Source organism: Austrofundulus limnaeus, unplaced genomic scaffold (genome assembly GCF_001266775.1).
Source record: "Austrofundulus limnaeus strain Quisiro unplaced genomic scaffold, Austrofundulus_limnaeus-1.0 Scaffold163, whole genome shotgun sequence".
In the NCBI taxonomy this organism is placed as follows: domain Eukaryota; kingdom Metazoa; phylum Chordata; class Actinopteri; order Cyprinodontiformes; family Rivulidae; genus Austrofundulus; species Austrofundulus limnaeus.
Genome location: NW_013952565.1, coordinates 411,272 through 436,920, shown reverse-complemented (window position 1 = coordinate 436,920; position 25,649 = coordinate 411,272). Strand labels below are relative to the sequence as shown.

Here is a 25,649-nt window from a genome sequence, read left to right as displayed (position 1 = left end):
GTGTTTCTTAGGTCAGGTGGTAGAGTTCCAGAGCAAAGGTGCAGAGCAGGTGAAGGCCCTGCTCCCCATGGTGGAGAGGCGGGCAGTGGGTACTTGGAGGTTTAGGGAAGAAGAGGATCTGAGAGAGCGGGAGGGGATGGAGATGTGTACGAGGTCGAATATGTGAGAAGGGGCAAGATGGTGGATTGCTTTGAACGTGAGAAGAAGAATTTTGAAAACGATCCGTGATTTGACCAGGAGCCAGTGGAGCTGCTGCAGGACTGGAGTGATGTGGTTATGGGAGGAGGTTTGGGTGAAGACACGTGCAGCCGAGTTCTGGACCATCTGAAGCTTATGGAGGGATTTGTTGGGGAGGCCAAAGAGAAGAGAGTTGCAGTAATCGATCTGTGAGGTCACAAGACTGTGAACAAGGATGGCTGTGGTGCGGGGTGTGAGAGAAGGACGGAGATGGTTGATATTTCTGAGGTGGAAGTATGCAGACCGAGCAACATTATTGATGTGTGCATTGAAGGAGAGAGTGATGTCAAGGATGACACCAAGGCCCTTTCCCAATCAGTGGCTATACACTCCCCCTACTCCCTACAATCTACACTCGCTGTGAAGCACCCTCGTAGTTGAACTTAGTCCCCTTGATGGTGCTGTATATACCCTCTGCTTTTGAGACGAGCTCTCCTCACACCACCGGAACAGGAAGCTGTTGTCACCATGGTAACAGTCCAACCTCTGGCAGCGGCTGAATGCTGAAGAACAAACGCTTTTTTAAATAGACCAAAGAAAATATTTAATTAGCCCCACATTTTAGAGAGTTTTCAGATATGACTGTATTTGTAACAAACACAGTGTGATAACTTGTCAAAATAAGTGCACTTTTAACATTTTTTAAATTATTTATTTTTCTTAATTTTTTTAAACGTTTCCTTTCTTCTTTTTTAAATGTGGACCATGGTTCTGTGTCTTTAATAAAGTTTTAATTGAATTAAACATGATTTATGTGAAATTACATTTGTCGGTGAGGTGTTTACTTAGTAAATATGTGTACAAAACATATGTGGAACTTGTATTTATATTTCCCGTCCTCCATGTCGACCACTATTTGGTGCTGCACCTGCTGATCAAGTCTGCATCGAATGTAGACTCGCTGTGGAGGGCTTAATAAGCCACTCGCCCTCGTACCTAATTGGTTTCAGATGGAACTTAATATGGCCAACCCTCCGCGGGAACGCTCAAACTGAGTGAGTAGGACATAGGGCGAGTGTGTAGCCACCGATTGGGAAAGGGCCCAAGACTCTTGACCTGAGGGGAGGGGGTTAGCAGAGAGTTGTTGATAGGGATGAGGAGATTATTAGATTTTGAGATTGAATTTTTAGTGCCGACAAGAATGATTTCTGTTTTATCACTATTCAGTTGAAGGAAATTGTCTGAAAACCAGTGATTGAGTTCATTGAGACAGAGAGGATGGAGGGAGGGTCTGTGGAGTTTGGCTTGGTTGACAGGTAGAGCTGTGTGTCATCGGCATAACAATGGAAACGGATACCAAATTTGCGGAAAATGTAACCAAGAGGAAGGAAGGAAGTAATGAAGAGAAGGGGTCCAAGGATAGAGCCTTGGGGCACGCCAGTGGAGATGGGGGATGACTCAGAGCAGAAGGATTTAATCTGGATGAATTGAGTGCAGTCAGAAAGATAAGATTTGAACCTGTCAAACACAGTACTTGAGATGCCAATGGATGTTAGTCTGTTGAGTAGAATAGAATGAGAGATCGTATCAAAAGCAGCACTTAGGTCAAGGAGGATGAGGATGCACTGTAAAAAAATGAAATGTTGGATTTACTTAACCATGTTATGTTACCTGGTTCCACTTAACTGAGTTGAGTAAATTCAAAGCAATATACCAGTTTTTTGGCCAAAGAACATGAGTATGTTGCTTTGAATTTACTCAACTCAGTTAAGTGGAACCAGGTAACATAACATGGTTAAGTAAATCCAACATTTCATTTTTAGAGTGTGGACAGGAGACCAGAGTCAGCAGCAAGGAGAAGATCATTGGTGATTTTTACTAGGGCGGTTTCGGTGCTGTGGTGGGGGAGAAAACCAGATTGAAACTCCTCATAAAGGTTATTGTTGGAAAGTTTATGGTCAATGCCTTCTTTAAAACAGCAAACGAAGATATTAATACATTGTTGAAGCTCTCACAGATCACATAAAATGCTGTGGTTGGCCACAGTTGGACTGTGGGCCTTGAGGTTGACGCATGGTACTTAATAAACATATTAAACTGAAAGATTTAAATTATCTTAATTTTTTTTGTTATCTGAAACAAGGGACAGAACTTGATTTAAAAATAAAAATCTCTGCTGTGACTCTCATCACTTTCTTCTTTCAGCAATACACATCCAGCTCCTCTGGAGGAGAAAGCTCCTGCGAGGAGGGTCGTATGCGTCGTCCGACCCACCTGCGCCCCTTCCATCATCGTGGCGACACCGACTCTGAACTGCCGCTGCTCAGACTGTCCAGCGACCCTGATGAATACTCCAGCAGCGAGCAGTCATGTGACACCGTGATCTATGTGGGTCCAAACGGGGCCGCTGTGTCGGACAGAGAGCTGACCGACAACGAGGGACCTCCAGAGTTTGTTCCCATCATTCCAGCTTTGCTGCAAAGAAAAACGTCAGAGCAGCAGCAAACACCGAGTCAAGGAACCAGAGTGCAGAACAAGGTCATTTGAATAAATAAGAAGATTGGAGTTTTGATAATAAATAAGCAATAATTACTTATATTTCAGTGATTTGTCCTCCATCCTGTTTGGTCTCAGACAGAGGAGCAGTCTGACGGCGCCTCCCAGCCTCTGTCGCAGCCCTCTCAGTCACTGCTCGGTCAGCCGTTGGCACCCGTCCCAGAGGAAGGAGCTGAATGCCTGAAGTGCAACACGTTTGCTGAGCTGCAGGAGAGACTGGACTGCATTGATGGCAGCGAGGAGGTGACTGGCACTTTATATCCATGTTCTTTGTTGTTTTAACGCAAAAGAAAAACAACAGAATAGGTCATCTAGAGCTGCTTGCTGTTTTGAAGGTTTGCTTTTGACAAGATGGACATTATTTGTTGAAATGAGGATTAAAAATGTATTTTTCATCTGTTTAACATTTTCCTTATATGTCTGTAATTTTTGTCTTGTGGTCTGGTTTGGTTTGTGGCAACAATTTTCTTTCCCTTTTAAGATGAGATACAGTTCTTTGTGTTTCATGTTCATCCATCACAACTGTAGTTCTCACTTTTTTAAATAAAAGCAACACAGCTTTCCTTTAGATGATAATCAGATCCAACTCTTCCAATTATTGCCTTGTGGAAATTGCAAATTCAGTTTTTCTCACAGTTCCTTTGTCCCTTTCTGCAGGTTTCAAAGTTTCCTTTTGAAGAGGTTCCAGCGAGCAAACAAAGTGCCAGAAAAGAGTCGTGTCCTTCATCATCTGCAGCTGTGCTAGACACAGAAGCCAAAATAGGTAACTGTTTCATTTATTTCTAATGCTTAATATTAAGGTTACATACAGTATATCTTACAGCAAATTTTCCACTTATTTTTATTAGGAGAAACACCACGAATTAACTTTTATTTAAACTTGTCCTGCCCCTGGTTTCTTCAAGTAGTGACATTTCTCTTCTCAGCAGCAGCGTCCAGGAAGAGGAGCAATGACCAGCAGCTGCAGGAGATCAAGGAGGTGGTGGAGGAGGCAGAGCTGGCCCAGACAATAATTCACAGCCTGGCTCAGGTAGCTGGATGCCCCGTAGTTACCAGCTCCAGGAGTGTGACAGGAAGCAGCAGCATCACCTCTAACCCGCTGAACAGAGCCAAAAGCTTACATGACAGGTGAGGACAGGTGCTGTTCTCTGTTTAGCATCAACGCTTTGGCATTCAGATGTTGCAATCAGCCTCGGGGGTAATCGTTTACGTAAACTGCTTCCTCTGCAGCCATGAGAATCTGAGTGCAGTTGGTAACACCGAGGGAAAGGGGCGCCCTCTGGGATCTCCTCGCCTCGGCATTGCAAGCCTGACTAAAACCTCTGAGTACAGGTGAAGCACACATAAATATATAAATACAACACAGCAGACAATAATTTCAACTGCTTCACAATGTTTTGTTTCAGTAGAAGAAAAAAAATCTTGTTTTCCTTCTCAGGCCTCCGTCGTCTCCATCTCAGAGGAGTAAGGTGTACACTCAGAAGGGTGTGATGCCGGCCACGCCTCCTCAGTCCTCACACACTCTGGCTCAGGACAGCCAGGCTACAGATGCTCTGACTTCAGACAGTAAGCATGGTTTCCAATGTACCCTTTACATTAGTAATAAAACACCAATATCTTCTTTATGATGCTGGTTATGATACGTTTATCTGTTTCTACAAAGCGCAAACATTAAACCCATTTAGTAATATTCTACACCATATTATACAGGGATATCTGACACATCTAAATGAGAAATGAAACAACGGTTTGGCAAACACTGGCCTCACACACACAGAAGCTTTTCTGGAAATATGTGTGGCAGATTTAAATATAATAAAAAGATGTTTGAAACCAACAATGTACCCTAAAGCCATTTTCTTGCAGTTGCATGTCTTTTAAACTTGGAAGGAAAAAAAAGCAGTAAAATTCCAAACATGTGTCTTTGACTCTCCAGACAGTTTGGCTGCAGACAGCGGGCGATCCTCCACTGAGTCGCTGCTGTCCAGGACATCTCCTGCAGGCATGAGTCCACAGGTCCAGGAGGCAGCTCCTTCTCTCTCTGCCAGCCTGGGCTCAGCGGAGACCCTATGCGATGATGACGTTCCACCAATACCTTTGGACACACACAAGGATGGTGATTCAGATTCACACTCCGTCCCTAAAATAAAACAAATGTGACCTATCACATCGAAATGAGGATTACGTCTAAAAATTAAGTATATGGAAAAATAGGCAAATACAATGTTTTGATTAAAAGGTTTGCAAAAATTGCATTTTGTCAAAACATAATGAATAAATGCTGTATCAATGTATCAATTGAATGAACTGTCTGAAATATAACAATAAAACAAAATTATGAAGCACATTTTTGAGCAGTAGCAGCAAAAAACCTGATTTTGAGCAAAAACACCTTAAAATTTGAGATTTTCCCAGTGAGCTAGAAAGATTTTTGTTTCTTTCCAGCTGGAAAATCTCAGTATTCAAATACTATTTGAAGTTTCCTCTTTATAATGACATCAACAAATTCTCAACAAAATTACATAAAATTAGGATTCAGATCAAGTATTATTGTATTATTGTAACCAACAAGACAAATTAAATCATATATCTGGATTCACTTACGATATCAGAATGACCCAGGTATCAAAATGTAGCTTTTAAAGCCAGGAATCTGAAAATGTGATTAGGTCATTTTGACCAAATTTGACGTAATCCTCATTTTGATATGATGGGTCACAAATATCAGCCATATCTACCTTTTAAGTATAATAGTAACTCTTTTTCTCACCCTTCCACCTTTAGGACCAGCAGTGTCTGTTGGAGCAGGAGGACCTCTCTTGCTTGGGCAAGATGAACTGGTGTACACTGTGGTCCCTGGAGGGGAGGAGGACATTGTTACGGTTCTTATTAAAGCGCACGGCTTGGCCTGTCGTCCAGCGAGTATTGTTAGCTTCAACAGTGACTGCGGCTCTGAAGCTGCGCTCGCTTCAGACTCTCAACTCATCAGCATCGTCGGTACTACAGAAGGAGAAAACTATCACGTGCCTCCAGGTCTTGCTACAGCCTCTGGGGTTAAAGAGGTGGTGGCCATGGCAGAGGTTAGTGCCACAATTTAGCTTTTATTTACAAGTAAACTTTAATTAGCTACTTAAAGGCACAGTGTGTAGGATTTTATCAATTCTTTTAGCCGAAATTGAGATAATCACTAATGACAATAAAAAAACATGTCTCTAATCATTGCAGACAAAGACCTTGTTTTATTATTTTTACCCTATAAAAAGCTGTTTATATCTCCATGGTTGCGGGTCACCACTACAGGCAGCCGCCATCTTGTCTACAAAGGCTCATGAAGGACAAACTGCGGCGGCGTCAAAAACGGTTTTATTTGTAATACTATAAATGTAATATTTGTTGTCTGTCATTGTAGTTGGGATAATTTTACTTATTAAAGCTCATAATCTTACCACTTGAAACATCACTAGCCCTGAAGCTGCTGGTAGACATCGCGGTTGGAATTATCAAAGGTTTTTGACACCTGAGAGACACCGTAGCAACTCCTTTGCGTTTGGAAGCAGGGGGTGGGGGTGGGGGGAGGACCAGGGAGGATGATTCAACCACTCAACCATTAGATGTCGCTGAAAACAACAAATCCTACACACTGTGCCTTTAAGATTAACACATTTAATACTAACCAAATCATATATTGTAATCTGTTAAATTTCTACATATCTGACTGTAAGGCTTTCTGTTGCAGGTGGCAATGGCCAAGCTACGGGTTGGTGAACCTTTAGCCACAGGGATGTCTAACTCTGGTTCCACTGTTTCCTCCTGGATGAGTGATCTTAGTGAGGCCGATCAGTCTCTTCACAGTTTCAGCCAGTCTCAGAGTCAGCAAGGAGAGGCTCTGGCTGATCCTGAGATGAGTCTTGAAGCTGTAGGTTTTGGCAAGGCAAACACAAGAAGAGGGAGTCTGGATGGAGAGCTGGTTCTGTCGGAGAACACGTCCGACAAAAGCACGCCAAACAAAGACAAGTTCAGAAAGCTGCCTCCTTCGATGGCTAAAACAAACATTCAAACCCTCTCTCCTTTCAGGAGCACCAAAAGCGTTTACCCGTGTGCGACTGTCAAACCTATGATTATACAGGAGCCTACGATCCTCTCCTCACCCACAAAAGCACAGTTTATGAAAGAACCTATCAAATCCAATTCAGCCATTTTAGCCTCCATTTCCAGTGAGATGAGCTTTGAAGACCCCTGGTTGAAGCGTGAAATGGAAGAGGGAAGGTCCAGAGACCTTGTATGTGAAGTGAAGCCAGAAATAAGGGAGGTACAAACTTTAAAGAACAGCTTGGGAGAGAAAGTTGTTGGTGGGAATGAAGACCAGCAGTGTTTCTGCACAGATGGTAAGAAACATGAGACATGGATTTAAAGAAAAATAATTAAAATATGTAGAAAAAATAATAAAAATATGTATTTCTTCATATCTTTTTTTCTCTTGATTCTTCATCACCAGGTGGGGATCATAGCAGTTCAGGTTCAGGAGGGGAGGTGGTGTCGTCTCCAGACTCCTTTAAGAGAGTGGTGGATGGTTGTGAAATGGTCACTGTTGTTGCCCAAGGTGAATATCTGACTGGTCTCTACAACCCAGAGATCCACCACACGGGCAGCCTTCCCCGTGGGTGGCACCGCCTCAACCACCACGATGGTTTAGACAGTGGACTGGAGTACCGCAATCTTGGCGTCACCACTTCAACTCCCTGCAGTCCGCGTGCCACCCTCGACCGCCTGGGATCAAGTGCGAAACAAGGCTTTTTCTCCCACAAGAAGGGGGGAATCCCACCTTTACCGCCGGTGAGAAAGTCTAGCCTTGACCAGCGGAACAGGGCAGCCAGCCCCCTCCACCAACTCAGCCATGGAGTCTCATCGGTGGGCAGCCCAGCAGATAACGCAGGGACATCTGGGTGTGTCTATGCAGGAATCGCCAGACAGCGTGGCTCTAGCATAGACAGCAGCAGGCTTTTCAGCGCCAAGCTGGAACAACTGGCCAACAGAACAAACTCTCTGGGCCGGGCCCACAGCTCACATGGTGGCTCTCATCACTACGACTGCTTCTCTCTGGAAAGAGGCGAGAGCCTTAGAGGAGGGATGAGAGGGGACACCACATTGCCTCGCTCTGGACGTAGCCTCACTCGTGCTGGATCAGTGTCCTCTCCTACGGGAAACCCCAGCAGCCCTAGTTTTAGTGGAAGTTCTGGTCCAAGCAGCGCACCGCAGTCACCTGCCAAAACCAGCAGCCAGTCAAAGATCTCAGCTGTCAGTAAGTTGTTAATGACCAGCAGTCCTAAAGCCAGGAGCCTTTCTGCTTCCAGCACCAAGACCCTGAGCTTCTCCACCAAGTCTTTAAACCAGACTACCAGCCGCAGCTCCAGCCTTCCACCTAACGGAAAGGTAAGAGGCGAAATCTGTTACCGTATGGGAACACACCCTTTAAAGGGATCCCCGATTAGTTGTAACATTAGACTTTATATGATAAACATTTATTTTAACTGTAAAATAAAGACTGTAAAAAATACTGTAGGATGTTTAGTTTTTATCATTTTTAAACTAAAAGTTTAAAAAATATTTTAACACGGACGGGGCCATTTTATTTACACGCAAAGCATTCTGGGTAAATGATGATATCAACTAGGTCATTGGTGCGAGGCTAACGAGCTATGTCCACCCTGAAGGTTAATCTTGGACAATATCTGATGATCGACTCTTTTAAATGAAACCAGAGCGTTGACAGAGAGGAGAAGGTAGAAATGACTCAGCCTGGAACTGAAAATATAGATGGAGGACAACAGTTTAGCTTGTTAGTCGTGCTAGCGCTGAGCTAATACATGTAAGGCAATATAGCGTCAGTGCTAGCACAAAGGCTAACAGGCTAAGCTGAGGTTCTTCTTCCATGAAGCAGCTCTGCTCTGGTTTCATTTAAAAGAGCCAATCGTCAGATATTGTCCAAGATTAACCTTCAGGGTGGATATAGCTCGCTAGCAGCCTCGCACCGAGGACCTATCCACGTCATCATTTACCCCAGAATGCTTTGCGTGTAAATAAAATGGCTCCGTCCGTGATAAAATATATTTTAAAAAAAATTACAAAACTAAACAGCCTACAGTATTTTTACAGTCTTTATTTTACAGTTAAAATAAATGTTTATCAAATAAAATTTAATGTTACAACTAATCGTGGATCCCTTTAAGACAAAACCACATCAGAGAGTCCTTTTTAAAATCAATACCTAAATGCCATCTGCACCACTTGTTTCCTCAACCACAGAATTCAGCCCAGGGTCCACTGCAGCAGCAGGGACCGGCCCCTGGATCATGGTCTACCCAGTCTCTGAGCCGCAGTCGAGGGGGAAGCCTCACAGCCAAACTGCCTCTGCGGGCTGTCAACAGCAGAATCTCAGAGCTGCTTCAGGGTAGTGCAGGATCTCGGTCTAGGAATCATGTCCAGGGTGGCGGCACAGATCGAACAGAGACGAAGGAAACTGGAGGGACGAGGTTTGTAACTTCTGTTGTATTTACCTCCCATCTACGAGGGTACTTTAATCAGAAAGACTGACAGAAATGTTTCCTAACACATCAAAAATACAAAGTTTGATCAACCAAATATCAATAACAGTTTAAGGTATGTACTTTTCTTATTTGTGGTTCTCAGTGGGGGAGGAGCAGGAGGAGATGGTGCAGGAGAAGAGAAGGTAGCCGTGGTTCAAACGCTGCCTTCTCCCTACAGCAAGATCACAGCCCCAAGAAAACCACACCGCTGCAGCAGTGGCCACGCAAGTGACAACAGGTACAGGACAACAAGAGAGCTTCCAAAACTGTTTGATCTCTTTTAAAAATATATTGTTTTGATTCCCCCCATTTACCAGTGATTTTGCTTTGACCCCAAACAGCAGCGTGCTGAGCGGTGAGCTGCCCCCAGCCATGGGCAAAACAGCCTTGTTTTACCACAGTGGAGGCAGCAGCGGCTACGAGAGCATGCTGCGAGACAGCAGCGAGAATACTGGAAGCACCTCCTCGGCTCAAGACTCCCTCAGCGAGCACAGTTCAGCCACCACCTCCTCCCGACGGAGCTCCAAGAGCAGCAAGAAGAGCAGGAGCAGCACAGGTCAACGACATTTCATCATATTTTATCATCATAAGTGAGAAAACAAATCCTCAGTGTGTCAGCCTTCTGTTCTTTGTAATGAAGCACATTTGTATTTCTCTTATTCAGTAGATCTATAACTGAACAGAAACTACTAAATTAAATTCATGACCTCAGATCCACCCTGTGGCAGCAGGAGACTAACTCAACAGAGAACTGTGGTGGATTTAAATAATTAAAATATCAGTAAATCTCAGCAAAATGTACATTAAGTTGGGATTGTGACAGCACTGTCAGTCCTAAAACATCAAGGTGGGGTGTTGAAAGGATTTTCAGAATGAATTACATTTAAAATTAATTATGATTTATTTATTTATTTATTTATTTATTTATTTATTTATTTATTTATTTATTTATTTATTTTTGCTTTAGTTGTTACAAAAGAGTGGCGTTAGTATACTTAAAATGGATAAAAGTAGCATAATGAATATTGTTACTATGTTTATCAACTCAAAATAATCGGAGGCACGTCTCTGCTGCTGTTGTTTTTTGGGCCAAAAACAGAAAAGTTTGAGAACTCCTGCTATAGAGCATTCATTTCAGCCACTAAGGGTTGTTGAAAGAAACTTTGCTTGACGTATAGAAGAATTTCTCCCTGAACCTGTAACCTACGCTGACTTAGACCAGTGGTTCCCAAACTTTTTATCTTCTGACCCACAAAATATTCATGGCAAAACCTTGTAACCCCAAATATTACTGGTCTGAGTACACAAACTTTGTTAATAACCCTAAAAACACAGGCTTTTTGACAATCTAAACAGCTTGTACACAAATATAAATACTTATTTGTACTTATTTTTGCATTTTTGTAATAACTATAGGGAAAATATTACATCAGCAATTATTTTATTACCCTTTAAATTGATTTCTGGAGATTATCCAAGGTGCTTCATGACCCATAATTGGGTCCCAAGCCCAACTTTGGGAACCAAAGTGCAGTGGTTCCCAAACTTTTCAGCTTTTGACCCACAAAATAACAGTAGTAGAGACCTGTGGCCCCAACTATTTTTAGATGATAAACATTTGTATCAGGTCAACAAAACATGGGCATAGTAACAATATTTTTATACTGCATTTATCCAATTTAAATATACTAACCCAATTCCTTTGTAACAACTAAGGCAAAAATGTAATTAATTCAGAAAATCTTTTTAGGACCCCACCTTGATGTTTCAGGACCCCACTTTGGGTCCCGACCCCAACTTTGGGAAACACTGACTTAGACCACTGTCTACTGCAGGGAGGATATTGTCTACTCATAAGTACTGCATACAAGCTCAATTAAGAAAAAATACATTTAAGAAGAAAATCAGCGTGCTAAATCCCCACCACCAAAAAAATGGTAATTTAAAGTTCTTTTATTTCCAGTTTCTGTTAATTTTCAGTCAGTTTTGGCAAACCGGCTCACCTGAAAAAGGGTAAAGGATAACTGAACAAAGATGAGCCTCTGTGAGAAAGATCCATCGGTTTAAAGCCTGATGAGAAAAACGTGAACCGACAGGCACTAAGTGAAGAAAGCTGTGGCTGCAAGATGTGCCAGAAAGGTGACCTTAACCATCCATCTGTGAAATGGTGAAAGTGAATGTGCCGTTGTACACTGTAATGAATATATATTCAGCAGATCCAACACAAAGAGCCTCCTAATGTACCTGCCAAATGACTTTCTACTAGTTAAGCACGGATATGGATATGTGCATATATTCAGATGGGAAAAGCAGCTCTGCTTTCTGTGTGTCTGATTATTGATTTCTGCAGGAATTAGACTGTCAGTCTAAATAAATAAGCTGGAACCTTTCCTTCATTTAGCATAAAATCAGCATTTGTTCCGTTTGCTTCATCTACAGCAGATTCTGTGAATCCAAGAGACACTTTCAAGCTTTCACAGTACGACACAAGGGGTGGTGATGGAGTTAGCTCTGATTTAAGATCCTTAAAACAGTTAAAAAGCAATATCCTACCATGTTGTTAATTACATCTCCAGCTGAGTCCCTCTTCGTGCCTCGTTTCCATTTGATGTGATTCACTTGATTGGATTCTGTGATTTTCTTTTTCCATGTTTCTCAGACTCTATCTCCTCTCTGCAGACTCTTGGTCTTTCTCTGTCCAGTCCTGTTCTGTGTCCTGATGAAGTAAAAAATGTCTCTGCTTGACCTTTTTGTGCCGCACCGAGCCCCAAAGACAGCCGCAGCCTTATTAAAATCACCACTTTCCATTTATTCTCACACTTTTATCTGTCCGTTCCTTTGATAAGGCTCATTCTTGTCGACAGTGCTGGCAGTTTGTATGGAGCGTGTGTGTGTGTGTGTGTGTGTGTGTGTGTGTGTGTGTGTGTGTGTGTGTGTGTGTGAGCTTGCCTTATCAGTGTGTGTGTTCATCCAGTGTTTAACCTACAGTGCAGATTGCAGACTGATCTGCTGCAAGCGTCATTTTTTATTTCAAAATCACATTTTAACATCTATTACACAGTGTAGTTATTTCTCCCAGCTTCTGGAGAGCACAACTGTTTGATTTTCAAAATGATATATTTTATTGAATTATTTATCTCCTTGTTGAGTTTTTACCTTCAGACACTATGCTCTAGTTTTAGATTCCTAAACTGTTTTTATTTTTCTTTTGTATTTGATATAGACCGACACCCATTTTAGGACAAAACTAACTACAATCATTATTTCTGTCAGCAGTTTAGGGTGGTAAATTGTACTGAACATATTGTATATTTGTTTTTTATTTATTTATTATTAAGCTGCCTTGACTGCCTGACATAAAATGACAAAATGGATACAATCTGCAGCAGGTTATGAGGGTTGTGTGTACGTACAGTAGGTGCTATATGAAGCACGAGTCTAGGGTTCTGCAACCTTTGCAGTCGATTAAAAGCTGAAATTTTGCCCATTGGTTCACTAATAAAATGTGTCCGGAACCACAAAACCTCGAGTTTGTTGAAGGGGGGCTTTTCCAGCCGGTGGTGGTGACATAACAAAACTAAAAATATATATTACTGTATATATATAATACTGTATATATTATTATAGTTCTCTTATCTTCAAGTATTGTTTAGGACAAAAGAAAAGACTATTTATACATACAGTAATTATGCAGGCGTGTTATTTTCTTATAGTTTTTTTTCCCGCTCTCGAAGGAGTAAAACGCTTCTCCCTTCTCTCCTGCCCTGCCTTATCTGTCCCTGCTTTGCTGCTTGGAGCCTTCTCTACATTTTTCATCTGAAACCAGAAATTATGGATATCTTTATTTTTATGGACTTGGTTAGCTGGTCTCTCAATAAAATTTTTGGAACAAAGTTTATTTTTCTTCTTCCATGGGAGGACATGTCAAAGGTGGGTCCTCTGTTCTCCTCTGTTCTGGATATACATTTGGACTCAGATCACTGGATTCTACAGTTTGGCTGGGTGGTCTCCCAGGGTGGACTGTCCAACTGGATGGACGGCTGTATTCTTTCAGCACTCGGACATTTTGCCATGAGCGAGCTGGACTCAGTCTGCAAGCGGTTCTACTGAGGGCCGCTGGCCGGCTGTGGTCCCTGGACTTTGCTGGCCAGATGGAATTCATCTTGGAGAAAGCTGATGGATCGGATCTGTCCACACCATTTTGCTTGATTGGATTCGCCACCTTGAGAGTACCAACAGACATTAAGGCAGAGGGAAAATTGTTGTTGTCTGCCTGTTCTGTTGGAAAAATATGCGTTGTTCAAAATGTTATGTCCGAATGAACAGGATTCAGCTGGATTTCTTGTTGAAACTTTATTTTTGATCTTCTGACTTCAATCAGGTTCACAGAACAGCACTCAGCAGCACAGGCCTCAGCGAACAACCTTGAGCCAAATCAAAACAAACACAGGAGTTCTGCTCTGAGCAGACACTCTGCAAAACACTGACAACTTCTTTCTACTATAACAATGAATTCAGCTTATAATGTTCATCCCTTCCTGGTTACACCCCAGAGGTGTTACCTTTTACATCAGATGTCAGAACGTCACTCAGTTTTGTTTAGGCTAAGAGAAAGAACACATGATAACACACACCAACTCTTATTCTGTTATGGCCTTAAAGCTGTAATGATCAGAAAGTATAAAATACAAAACTGAATCTAATATTCAATGAATCAGTTACAAAATTTCTTCAATCCCTCTCTTGACATATATAAAATATGTCAAAACTAAAAGAAATTTTATGAAAACTTTATAAAGAGAAGTTATAACATCTGTTGTCACATCAGGATATTTCTAAACATTTCCCAACTCCAGAAATTCAATTTTCAATCCTCCCAGACATAAAAATATTCATCATCAGGGATAAGACTCATAATGCTCTCTTTCCACTCTTGTTTCTTCTTCTCTGTCCATTTATTTTTATTCCTCATCCAAAGGTTCTGTAGCTTTGTGCRATAATCTGAACGCTCCTGTTCTCGTTTCACAGGGTCTTCAAAGCGGCCTCCGATCCTGTATACTTTTTTCTTGGATGTAGGTTTTACATTCTCATTCTCAGTTGATGGTTTGGGTTCCTCAGATGGAGAAGAAGTGGTCAGTTTTTCTTCAGTTGTAGGTTGGGGAAATCCATTTTCTGGTTCCTCTGTTTGTGATGTTGATGAATCCAGATGTTCTTCCAGTTCAGCAGCTTGAAGTAACTCCCCTCTCTGTGGTTCTGGTTCCTGTCGTTTGTTTCCAGCCGGAACTTGGTTCAGGAAATACTTCATGTCTAACAGCTCCGATCAATGTCGGTTCAAAGTCATTCCATCAGACTTGAACAGATGTTTTCTCTCCCAGAAGAGATCAAAGATGTCCACATACTGTATCTCACAGAGTGGTCAGCACAGAGCTTTTCCAAAAAACCATTAAGAGCCAACAGTCTGCTGAACCTCTCAGCCCCTCCTCTGGCTGTGGGAACAGGCCCACTGAGGAACACATCCATGTTGAGATTTTTAACTGCATTCAGCAGCAGAATAAAATCCTTCTTCAGGATTTCTGACTGTCGATTCGGAACTTCATCACTTCCTGTATGAATGATGAACTTCTTCAGAGTTGGATATTTGCTGAGATTTCCAGAATCTTCTCTGTGAGGTCAGATACTTTATCAGCAAAACTCAGAACTTTGACTTTTTTCTTGTTCCAGAAGCCTCTGATCTCATTCACCATTTTATCTGTGATGATCAGCATTTCTTGATTCTTGAAAGTCTCTTTTTGGACTTGCTTTGTCTTTGAGCTGGATCTGATCTCAGGTCCCTCTCTGAGGTCAGCAGATGAACTTTGTTCAGACTCACCAGTTTCTTCCAGTGGTGTGAATCTGTTTGAAGAAACACTGCTTTATTTCTCTGGCCGTTATCAGGTGTTTTGATTACAGCCTGTCGTTTTCTTCTCCTTGCTGGTGGAGAAAAAGCATTTCTCTGTAATTCTGGCCATTCATTGTGATCTAAGAGCTGAATCCTTCCTGAGAGATTTTTTGGTCTGGCACAAAGAGAGTTCCATACAGCTTCACCCTCAGAAGCAGCTTCCATCTCCTCTCCATGTTGATCTCTCCTCTCAGCCTTCTCACCCATTTTAACACATGTTGAGTCCTCCAAAGCATTCATCTCTTCCAAACGATAAATCTTGAGCTCCAACACGTCACCTTTTGGAGAAGCTGGCAGAAATCCTCTTTGGAAAAGWAAGGAGGCATCTTGAAGCTTTTCTGTACTCACTCTCAGCAGATGATGTTTCAAAAATATTCTCAGGTTCTTCAACAACAGCCAAAAATAAAATCCAATGTTCCCTGCTTATTCAAGATCATCCATCACGTCGGGGTCACCGAATTGTTGGAAAATATGTGTTGTTCAAAATGGTATGTCCGAATAAACAGGATTCAGCTGGATTTCTTGTTGAAACTTTATTTTTGATCTTCTGACTTCAATCAGGTTCATTCAGCTCTCAGCAGCACAGGCCTCAGCGTACAACCTTGAGCCAAATCAAAACAAACACGGGAGTTCTGCTCTGAGCAGACACTCTGCAAAACACTSACAACTTCTTTCTACTATAATAATGAATTCAGCTTATAATGTTCATCCCTTCCTGGTTACACCCCAGAGGTGTTACCTTTTACATCAGATGTCAGAACGTCACTCAGTTTTGTTTAGGCTAAGAGAAAGAACACATGATAACACACACAAAAAAAAAACTCTTATTCTGTTATGGCCTTAAAGCTGTAATGATCAGAAAGTATAAAATACAAAACTGAATCTAATATTCAATTAATCAGTTACAAAATTTCTTCACTTCTGTTCCCAAACAACTGATAAGAGAATCTGGATCTCCCCGGCAACTGCCTTGGATCTGTTGGCAAAATCCTTCCTGGTTGGAATATGTCGACATGGCTCCCTTCTCCCTTCCCCCCTCTGTATGATCTGATTCCTGAGGAAGCTGAGGCCACACAGAATGAACAATTGACCATCAATATTCTGAACTTTGGCTGCGCTGGCCTTGGGGACTGGATTCTTCAGGCCCCTTTAAAACTCACTTACTCCTCTGGCTAATAATCTTGTTCTATGCAGAGGTTTTTTCATAAACATCATAGTGTGTCACAGTGTTGATATGATGTTTTTGCTTTTTTCCTCATTTTCCCATGTGTGTGTGTTTTTTTTTTTTAGTTTTTCTGGTTTTCTGTTTGTCTAAAGGTAGCACAACTGTGTTTGCTGCATGACCTGTCTAAACTGCCCCCTCCCCTGAATGTACAGCACCTTGTGAATTTATTTCTGTGAAAGGCGCTATATAAAAAAAACTTTACTTACTTACTTACTTATCTAATCTAGTCTTAAAGGTACATCAAAAAATCCTGATTTGAGAGAAAGACCATACGCTAAGGCTGGAAGTTGGATTATTGAAGTGGCTATCAGGCTACTAGCATGATCTAATCCAGTGGTTCCCAATTTATTTTCCGCAAAGTCCCCCTTTCCAAGCCAGCCCCCTCCCCACAATCCCTCACTACTCCCCAGTTCTCCCAAAGACACATTCAACCTTTATCTTTCAAAATAACTAAAGGATAAAGTGAAAAGTTATAAACTTTTATTTGGGAAAAATGAATTATGCAGAGTTTAATTTCTTTAAATTGACTTGTTTTGGTGATTTTTACAAACAGTAAATTGATATTTTCCACAACCTCTGAGAAGACTAGGTTATTTGCCCTCCTGTGCCCCCCAGGTTGGGTACCATTGATGTAAACAAGATGTTTGCTTCTTGTAAATAAAAAAGCCAATAAGTTCAATCTCATGTTAGCTTTGGTCAAAGCTTGACAGAGCTGCTGCAGAGTTACAGACCGGCCCAGTCATAATTAATGTTTAAATGACTGTTAACACAACTTGAACAGACACATCTTTGTCTGAATTCATTTTAGGCATCACTCAGGGAGTGAAACTCGATAAATAAAGCTTCATTGCACCAATTTATTTTTGTGAAATTGAAAACCTTTGTGTGAAAAACTCATTTTCAGGTCTCCAGCGTCGACGTCTCATCCCAGCTTTGACCTTGGACTCCTCCTCCTCTTCATCACCTTCTCAGCGCTCTTCTAAACAGGCCATCACGTCATCTTCCTCGTCCTCCTCGAGTCCAGGAGCATGCTGGGTAGATGGCCCACTGGGACCCCCCGCGTCCTCCAACCACCGCGGGGCGGCCACAGCAACAGAAACATTTGAGATCAAAGTGTACGAGATAGACGATGTCGAGCGACTGCAGAAGAGGAGGGACAAGGGAGGAGGCAAGGTAAGAGGAAGAGGAGGAGGTCAGTGCAAAGAGCAGGAGGCCTATCACACAGCACGCCTCTAAAATCGGTCAGATGAATAATAGCTGAGGGATGCTGTGAAAAGATATATGTTCTGCTGATAGAAAATCAGAGGAGGAAGTTGATGAAAATGAGAGACAACAATAAATAAATACAATATGAATGATTTTCACAGATTCTGTCAGAACAATAAATCCTCTTTCCTTCTACTTTTTGGCTTTAGTTTACAGATAATTACAAGCTATCATCAGGATTTTGTACTACAAAGTACATTCAGATAATCATGACAAATGAATGTGTGGTGGTTTCTTTGGGTTTCCATCATTAAACCTTTGTGTGTTTAAGGGAGAAAGCTTTGCGAGCTTTGGAATGAAGGAAAGAGAACAAAGCAGGAAGTATAGATTTTTCCTGCAGTGGCTTCAAGAAAGCCACTTAACCTCCAGCTGCTCCGATGAAGCAGCCCCGCGTCCCAAAAAACCTGCCTGTGGTCCCACTGAGAACCACAGGTTGGGGTGCATGTGTGCGACTGTTAAACAGGCTGCTGCTGAACAAGAGCCACATAAACGCCTCATAAATTCATTCCTCCGCAAATATAAAAGGTAAATCAAATCCCTTTCTGTGCATCTGTCAGGAGGTGGTGTGCATCAGCGCCAAGCTCCGGCTGCTGGAGCACCGCCAGCAGCGAATCAGTGAAGTCCGAGCCAAGTACCAGTGTCTGAAGAAGGAGCTGGAGCAAACCAAACAGCACTTGATGCTGGAGCCACACAAATGGACCACTGAGTGTAAGTGAAGCACGTCGGGGAGCGTGTGGAGGTGTGAGAGAAGAAGATAAAATGAAAGACAGCCAATGGTTAAAGAATGAGTTTGAGGCAATGGCTTCTTGAAAACAAATGTACCGACCTAATTAATTGTTTGTGTTAATTATGAACCATAAAATACATAAACTACATGCAGCACAGTTTTAACATATGTGCTCTTCTTTTCCGTCTGCATTCAGTTGAGCTGCAGCAGCCCTACGATGTGGACTCTGTGGAGTATTTAGAAGCTCTGGAGAGCGTGACAGACAAACTGGAGACCAGAGTCAACTTCTGCAAAGCCCATCTGATGATGATTACCTGCTTTGATGTTTCCTCAAGACATCGGTAGACGGATGAAGTGATGGTGAGGAGGAAGACTCACAGCTGGAGTCAATAAGATGCAAATATTCAGACCGTTTGCAGCAAATATTTAAACATATTGTAAAAATAAACCTCTTTTTAACTATTGCTGCCCAGCACGTCGGGTGATTGGAAATAAGGAAGACAAAGGACCCATGGAGAAAGTGACCCTCAATGACAATCCTCCAGGTGTGAAACAGAAAGAAAGATGCAAGACAGATAAAAACTATTATGTTTAAATGAAATATGGCTCAAAAAGGCAGAAAGATGGTTGTGAGAACATTACAAAAAAGGTACCAGTGAACGAATAAAGATGCCTCAAACACTGAGCTGAACTTTAAGGAATGGACGCAGAAGAAACAAGACAAAAATGGACATTTACAAAACATGGGGGAAGAACAAACGTAACTTTTTGAAAGAGCACTTTTGACCATAAAAAGCAGCGTGCTCGCCTCAGAGTGATGCAGTTATTGTACTAACTCACCGAGAAGAAAAACAGGTGGAGATGATTTAGATAAGTGCCTTGTGAACATTTATAACAAAAACCAAGACCAACTCTCCTTTGCTCTGTTTTTTTAATGTACATGCAGTATGTCTGGTGCTAGCATAGTAAAACACCACAAAGTCGGCGTCCTTGGAACATTTTACATTATCGCCTTTTCCAAAATGTGATGTTTTCTCATGGTTTAGTGTTTGATAAAATGAGAGCCAACATTCTATGTTTCAGTCTTTGGTAGGAGATCTGAAACAAAGACCTGCAAGATGAAAACACCAACTTGTTCAAAATGCAAAAATAAACAAATGCACAGAATCTGTGTTAAAGCAGGAAGAAGTATAAAGTGAATTTGTGATGAAGTTTACTCCTAAATGATTCTGACAAACACAAAGTCTGGATTTCTACCATTCGGTGCATCCCTGCAGTTTGTCTCCTGATCCAGATGCACACTGCAAAAAATGTCCACCTAACCAAGTTTTAAAATCTTATATCCAGCTATAAAGTCTTTTTGATCTTGTTTTGAGACTGATTTACTAAACAGGAACTAAATGTGTAAGATTATTTGTCGTTAGTCTGAAAATTTGACTCAAATTAAGTCAAAAATTTCTGCCAATGGAGTAAGAAAATTTTACTTGGTAAGATTCTTGAAATACTTGATTTGACTCAATTTTTTTCTTATTTCAAGAATCTTACCAAGTAAAATTTTCTTACTCCATTGGCAGAAATTTTTGACTTAATTTGAGTCAAATTTTCAGACTAACAAGACAAATAATCTTACACATTCTGAAAACAAGATTATTATTCGTACACAATCAGTTCTTGTTTAGTAAGTCAGTCTCAAAACAAGATCAAAAAGACTTTTTGGCTGATATAAGATTATAAAACTTGGTAAGATGGACAGTTTTTTGCAGTGCAATGACTTCCTCATGTTCACAAAGCAAAGAAATGTCACAAAGAGTTAAAAAAAGATGCTGATCTGTTCAGAGCATCCCTCCACTGACAGACTTTACCTGTGTGTGTTCTGCTCCGTTAAAAAGAAACTGAATGATTTGTCAAAATGTGTCTTTTTTATCTTTTCCTTTTTTTAACTGAGTCTAATGGGACCATAAAGAGACTATGCAGGACAAAAAACCCATTCAAATAAATGTAAAGAGACATTTCAAATTAAATTATGAGCAGGAAACTAATTCAAAGTATGCACATATATATATTAACCTGTAACGTCTTTGAAATCCTGAATCACGAGAGCTAATTACTGAAATCAGGATTCATTTTTATTTCAGATGTCGGCTAAAAGTTCTAAGATAACCTTCCAGGATTGTAAAGATACAATTTATTAATAACTGCATATACAAAATGGAAGAAAATCTGAGAAATGAGAAAAAACTCCTGGTTTTGTAGGTGTAGATCTCTGCCTGGTTCCATTTATTTTGGATGAATAGCAACATTTCAATTTGTTAATATTTCTATCTATGGTGCTTGATGTTTATGATCTAAATGTTTGTACAAATATAAATATATGACAGAGTCTGTTTCCCTCAAAAATACAAAAGAGTACCCTTCATATGCTTCTTCTTCATCAAAGTCTTCATCACTGCCGTTGGCAAAATAACCAGCTTTTCCTCAGTTTGGCTTCACCCTGCAAGCAGAACGCTCTGAGATCTTATTGATCATCTTTGAGCGCTAAAATGGAATAACTGACTTTAGGGTGGAAATTATACAACAATAACAGGATGATTTGTGGAAAGTGTTGTAAATTAATTTAACTGGACTAATGGAAAAAGAAAATTGACGCTGTTATTTCTGTCTACGCATGAGTTTATGCATCACTTTACTGCTGAAAAAAACTAAAAATAATTTAAACTGTTGGAAAACGACTGGATTCATAATTCTTTTTATTTTTTAACAGCAGCAGGTAGAGCAGCCTGTTGACAACCTGCTGTGATCTACAGATCAACATGCAGGTCATGAATGAAAGTTTATTTATTGTTGCACATTAAGTTTCTTATTTATCTTTACCTTAAAAAAGTTACTATGCATTTAAGAACAATAACTGTACACATTTTGCTGAACCCATGTCATATTTAAATATAGAATCCTGTGTTCACACACATGCTCATTTTTATTATTATTATTTTTGTTGATTTTATTTGCTCCTCTTGTTTCTTTTCAGGGTTTCTCTCCTGAAACGTTTACCCTCTGATTCATCCCAGTCAGGTCCACCGGTGTGAGAGCACAGTTTTTATAGCTCTGCTGCTGTTCACCACCACAGGGGACAGAAACGGAATAAAGCAGGATCTGTTGAAATTGTAAACTTTCAGCTTTAACTCAGCCAATTTACCAAAAACTGCTTTGAAAAGACAGTTATTCACTTTACAGTGTTTGAATTTTCACCGGTTAAATGAATCTTAGCACAAGAAAGGAAAATTGTGTTTGGTAGATAATTTTTTGTTGCAACAATGCTTCATGGCAATAAATCTATAAATAATAAAGCCTGTAGTTTCCCTTTTAAATGGTGCCACATTTGTAAGGAACATGCATTTGTGGGATGAGAGGTAGAGCTGAGTGTGCGTTCCAAATTTTAAAAAGTTGATGAACAGCTTATTTTGCCTTTGACTCATTCGGTGTTAGGACTGGTTGATTTAAGTTTGAAGAAACAAGACATATTTGGCATTTTAATCATTTATTCATTTAACAAACAGGAACCTCAGGAGCATTTGGATTGGTAGCACCTGGGGGTACCAGAAGCTCCAAACAAGAGTCAGTAGCAACAGCAGAATAAGCTGTTTGACAGAGATTTGGCAAATTTTTCAAGTTAACAACCCACATACTCAGCTCCACTGCTCATCCCACAAATGCAAGTTCCTTACAAATGTGGCTTCATTTAAAAGAGAAATTAACAGGCTTTCCATCAGTATAAAATTTATTGCCAAGCAGCATTGTCACAACAAAGGAATAACTTCCCAAACACACATTTACTTACTTCTTGTACCAAGTTTAGATCTAGTCGATTCATTGATCAGTTTCATGACAAGATGCCAGTTTCCCAAAGACAACTAAAACTAGACATGGGTTTTTACGATGTAAAAACAAGTGTGCATTGCCATGTAGCATGTCATTGCAGCATGGCTTTGCCTGCAGCATTGGACTTGCAGAAGGAACTTTGACCAAGTTCAAATGTGTTTTCTATACAAGCTTGTGCCTGTCACGTCAGCAGGTGTTTGTAATTAAGGTAATCGTGTGACAATATGAAGTTTGAAGAGATTTTTTTGTTAAAGTTGCTGTAGCTGGGTTTTGAACCCTGATCTCCCACATGAAAGTCCATGACATAGACCATTAGACCAATGGAGCTGTGGCAGAAGGTGGTGGCAGGGGCTGGTTTGTATGTGTGCAGAAAGAGGCCACATTGCCAATACAATTATTGACACAAAAATGCATAATATTACAACAACAGAGCAGTATTAAGATAATATTATAGTAAAACATCAAAATACAATCATATTAGTACTGTAAACACTGAACTACTGAGTTGAAATATTAAACTACGGTGCAGTACCAAGTTGAGTACAGCATGGTGCAGTATTGGACCAATACAAGGCTCCGTTGACTGCCATTATAATTCATTAAACATTAATATTTCATAAACTATAAGTTTTACAGGCACCAAAAGGCATAGCCATCATTTGGCACAGGGGCTTTACAGATATAAATTACAATGGCAGCTCTAGGACAAAGTATGCAAGAGGAGAAGCATGGCAAAGTTGAGATGACTTGGATGGGAAACGAATCACAATAGTGTGCATTACTGATAACGAAGCACTGATGGAACAAAGTCAAAAACTCTCCTGAGTTTGTCGACGTATCATCAAAGTCTACAACTAAGAGACGCCTGTATGAATGTAAACACAGACGCTTTATGTCTAAATTACAAACCCAACAAGCACTTTTCAGGCTGTGTAACAGAATGTAGAACACAAACATGTGTACATAAACGATGAGCATGTTTTTCTTGAAGAGCTGAACTAAAGCTGGAAGTCTACACAGTAGTCCCGATGTTTAAATATAAATAGATGTGAGCCTGACTGGATGTGGAAACCAGACAAATGTCGTAAGAAACAGCAGAAACTTTTAATGAAATGTTTGTATCCATATGAACAACAGCCTTGTGTAATTAGCAGCTGATGATGTTGGAAACTCAGACTTCAGCCCGAGCTTAAAGTCTGTTCCTGTTTCCAGTGTGAAGATGCTATGTGGGAGGTTTCATCTCTGATGTATCACTGCCAAATTTACTGAGGTAGCACTTTATAATTCCAGCAATAACTACAAGCCATCGGACAGTTTGGTGTCTTTATTTAAAGCTAATTTAAGAGTTCATGTGGTGTTTTTAAACCAAATTAGTGCCCAAATACCATCTCTGTCAAATTCAATAATGTAAACCCTTAGCTTTAAAATAAATATATATACAGTACGTGCTGTTACACGTTTTGGAAAAACCATTCAATAATTATAATGTGCTATCTGAAAATCTGACACATAGCATCTTTAAGTTTTAATGTCAGACCACATTTACCCAAAACAGATGCCATAACTATAAATAAGAGAGTTGTACAGCTTGTAAAACAATCAAGATAAAGACTCCAAAAAGTTATAAACTGTGGCAAATATACATAATTAGAAAAAAAAAAAAACAGAACAAATGAATGAATTTGCCATGCAATAACTCCAATCCTGTTTGAGTTTCCTTCATATTTATAACATTGTAAAGTCCTCTGCAGAGTTTCTGCTTTGTGCAGTGTGGTCTGACATGTTGTGTTGATGGAAAACAATGGAGGGTTGTAAATAAAGGAATGTATTGAAAGAGTTTAAAATGTGATTCCTCACTGATGGACAGACATTGTTGTGAGTCCATATCAGTTCTGATTAAATAATCACATTAACACAGCAGAAATTATTTAGAAATAGTGGTTAAAGGGACGTGAAACAGTTTAGCAGAACCATGCCCACCAATAACAAAAGGGAGAGGAAGACAACATCAACACAGGTAGGAAACTATGAAAAAACAAAATAAGAAAAACAGCAAACTATTAGATTTTGTACGAGTGGTGGAGAAAATAAGATATAAAAATGATTAAAGTTGGGGGCTTTGTAGAATTTCTGGAAATAAATTTAATTTGATAAAAAAGAGGCAAAAGAAATCTCCTCCAAGCCATTTTAACAAATAACATGCAGTCATTGTCCTCCACCATGATTTCTGTCTGCTAAGTCACTCAGGCCAACCTCCAGCAAGTGCTATAATCACAAAATGAAGCTGAGGCTCCTGGGAAAGCTTCACTATTATTCATTTATAAAGCAATGAATAATGAATAAGATGACAGCTAAAAGAATACTGAACGAAATAAGCTGTTGTGTCCGTCTAATAGTTCAACAAAAACATCAGATCTCCTCTGGAAATTAAAATGTTACATTTTATTCTGTTTTAATTTTCCTGGTTTGTCTTGAGCAACAAATCGAGGCCATTATGTGATTTAAAAAGATCTCTGCGAAAGCAGACAGCTTTTATTTTAATAAAAATGAAAAAAGCTCAGTAATGTGTAATTAAGTTCAGTTAGTCACAGGAGACGCTGATTTTCTTCACCTTCACAAAGTCCTTTGGTTAATTGTCTCATCTGGTTCAGAGGAAACCAGACTAAAGATGAAAACAGGATCATTATTAAGATTATGGAGCTCCTTGGGATTTTATAACGTTCAATAACATGTCTGTATTTTCTAAAGAAATACAGTCAACAGCTATCTTTATGGGGACCTTGCACTGACTTCCATTAATACAGCCTAACCCCTGACCCCTAAACCTAACCTCAGGTACACACCAGACCCTAAATATAACCTAAACTCAAATCACACCCTAGTCCTAACAACCCCTGACCCATCAGTGGCATTTGCCCCCATGGGGACTACGCTTAGGTCCCCATAAACACGCCAAAAATGGTCCCTAGTAGTACACACATTCTCATTCACACACTTGGATTTTCCCTGGACAGGAAATGCTGTCATCGGTTTACAAAAGGCTGATTTTTGAGATTAACGTGGGAAGTGTCCGTGAACGTGTGTGGGAAAAAAAATTAAATCGCAGACACACTCTAGTCTCACACAGAGAAACACACACACACTCACACAGACACACAAACAAACGGGGATTAGCAGGGGAAGTGTGTGTGATGGGTATACACACAGGATGATGGATGTTTTGAAAACCTGACTTTACTAAACCAGCAAACACACACACACACACACACACACACACACACACACACACACACACACACA

The 25,649-nt window shown here is 40.4% G+C and overlaps 1 protein-coding gene across 3 annotated transcripts in view; it reads left to right on the top strand.

Annotated features, from left to right (window-relative positions):
- The window catches only part of kif26ba (kinesin family member 26Ba), a 122,036-nt gene extending 102,194 nt beyond the window's left edge, over positions 1-19,842 (top strand). The window contains exons 13-29 of one of the 3 annotated variants that reach the window (XM_014017198.1): positions 2,383-2,715; positions 2,812-2,976; positions 3,391-3,496; positions 3,660-3,861; positions 3,964-4,065; positions 4,172-4,299; positions 4,670-4,849; positions 5,518-5,813; positions 6,470-7,118; positions 7,229-8,163; positions 9,037-9,263; positions 9,421-9,555; positions 9,659-9,873; positions 17,385-17,653; positions 18,304-18,454; positions 18,670-18,833; positions 18,947-19,842. In XM_014017198.1, coding sequence (XP_013872652.1) covers positions 2,383-2,715; positions 2,812-2,976; positions 3,391-3,496; positions 3,660-3,861; positions 3,964-4,065; positions 4,172-4,299; positions 4,670-4,849; positions 5,518-5,813; positions 6,470-7,118; positions 7,229-8,163; positions 9,037-9,263; positions 9,421-9,555; positions 9,659-9,873; positions 17,385-17,653; positions 18,304-18,454; positions 18,670-18,818 — 4,242 coding nt within the window. In that variant the 3' untranslated portion in view covers positions 18,819-18,833; positions 18,947-19,842. Of the gene's footprint in view, positions 1-2,382; positions 2,716-2,811; positions 2,977-3,390; positions 3,497-3,659; positions 3,862-3,963; positions 4,066-4,171; positions 4,300-4,669; positions 4,850-5,517; positions 5,814-6,469; positions 7,119-7,228; positions 8,164-9,036; positions 9,264-9,420; positions 9,556-9,658; positions 9,874-17,384; positions 17,654-18,303; positions 18,455-18,669 lie in introns of all 3 variants that reach the window. The other 2 variants (XM_014017199.1, XM_014017197.1) reach the window with 2 other exon arrangements.
- Positions 19,843-25,649: the final 5,807 nt, after the last annotated feature.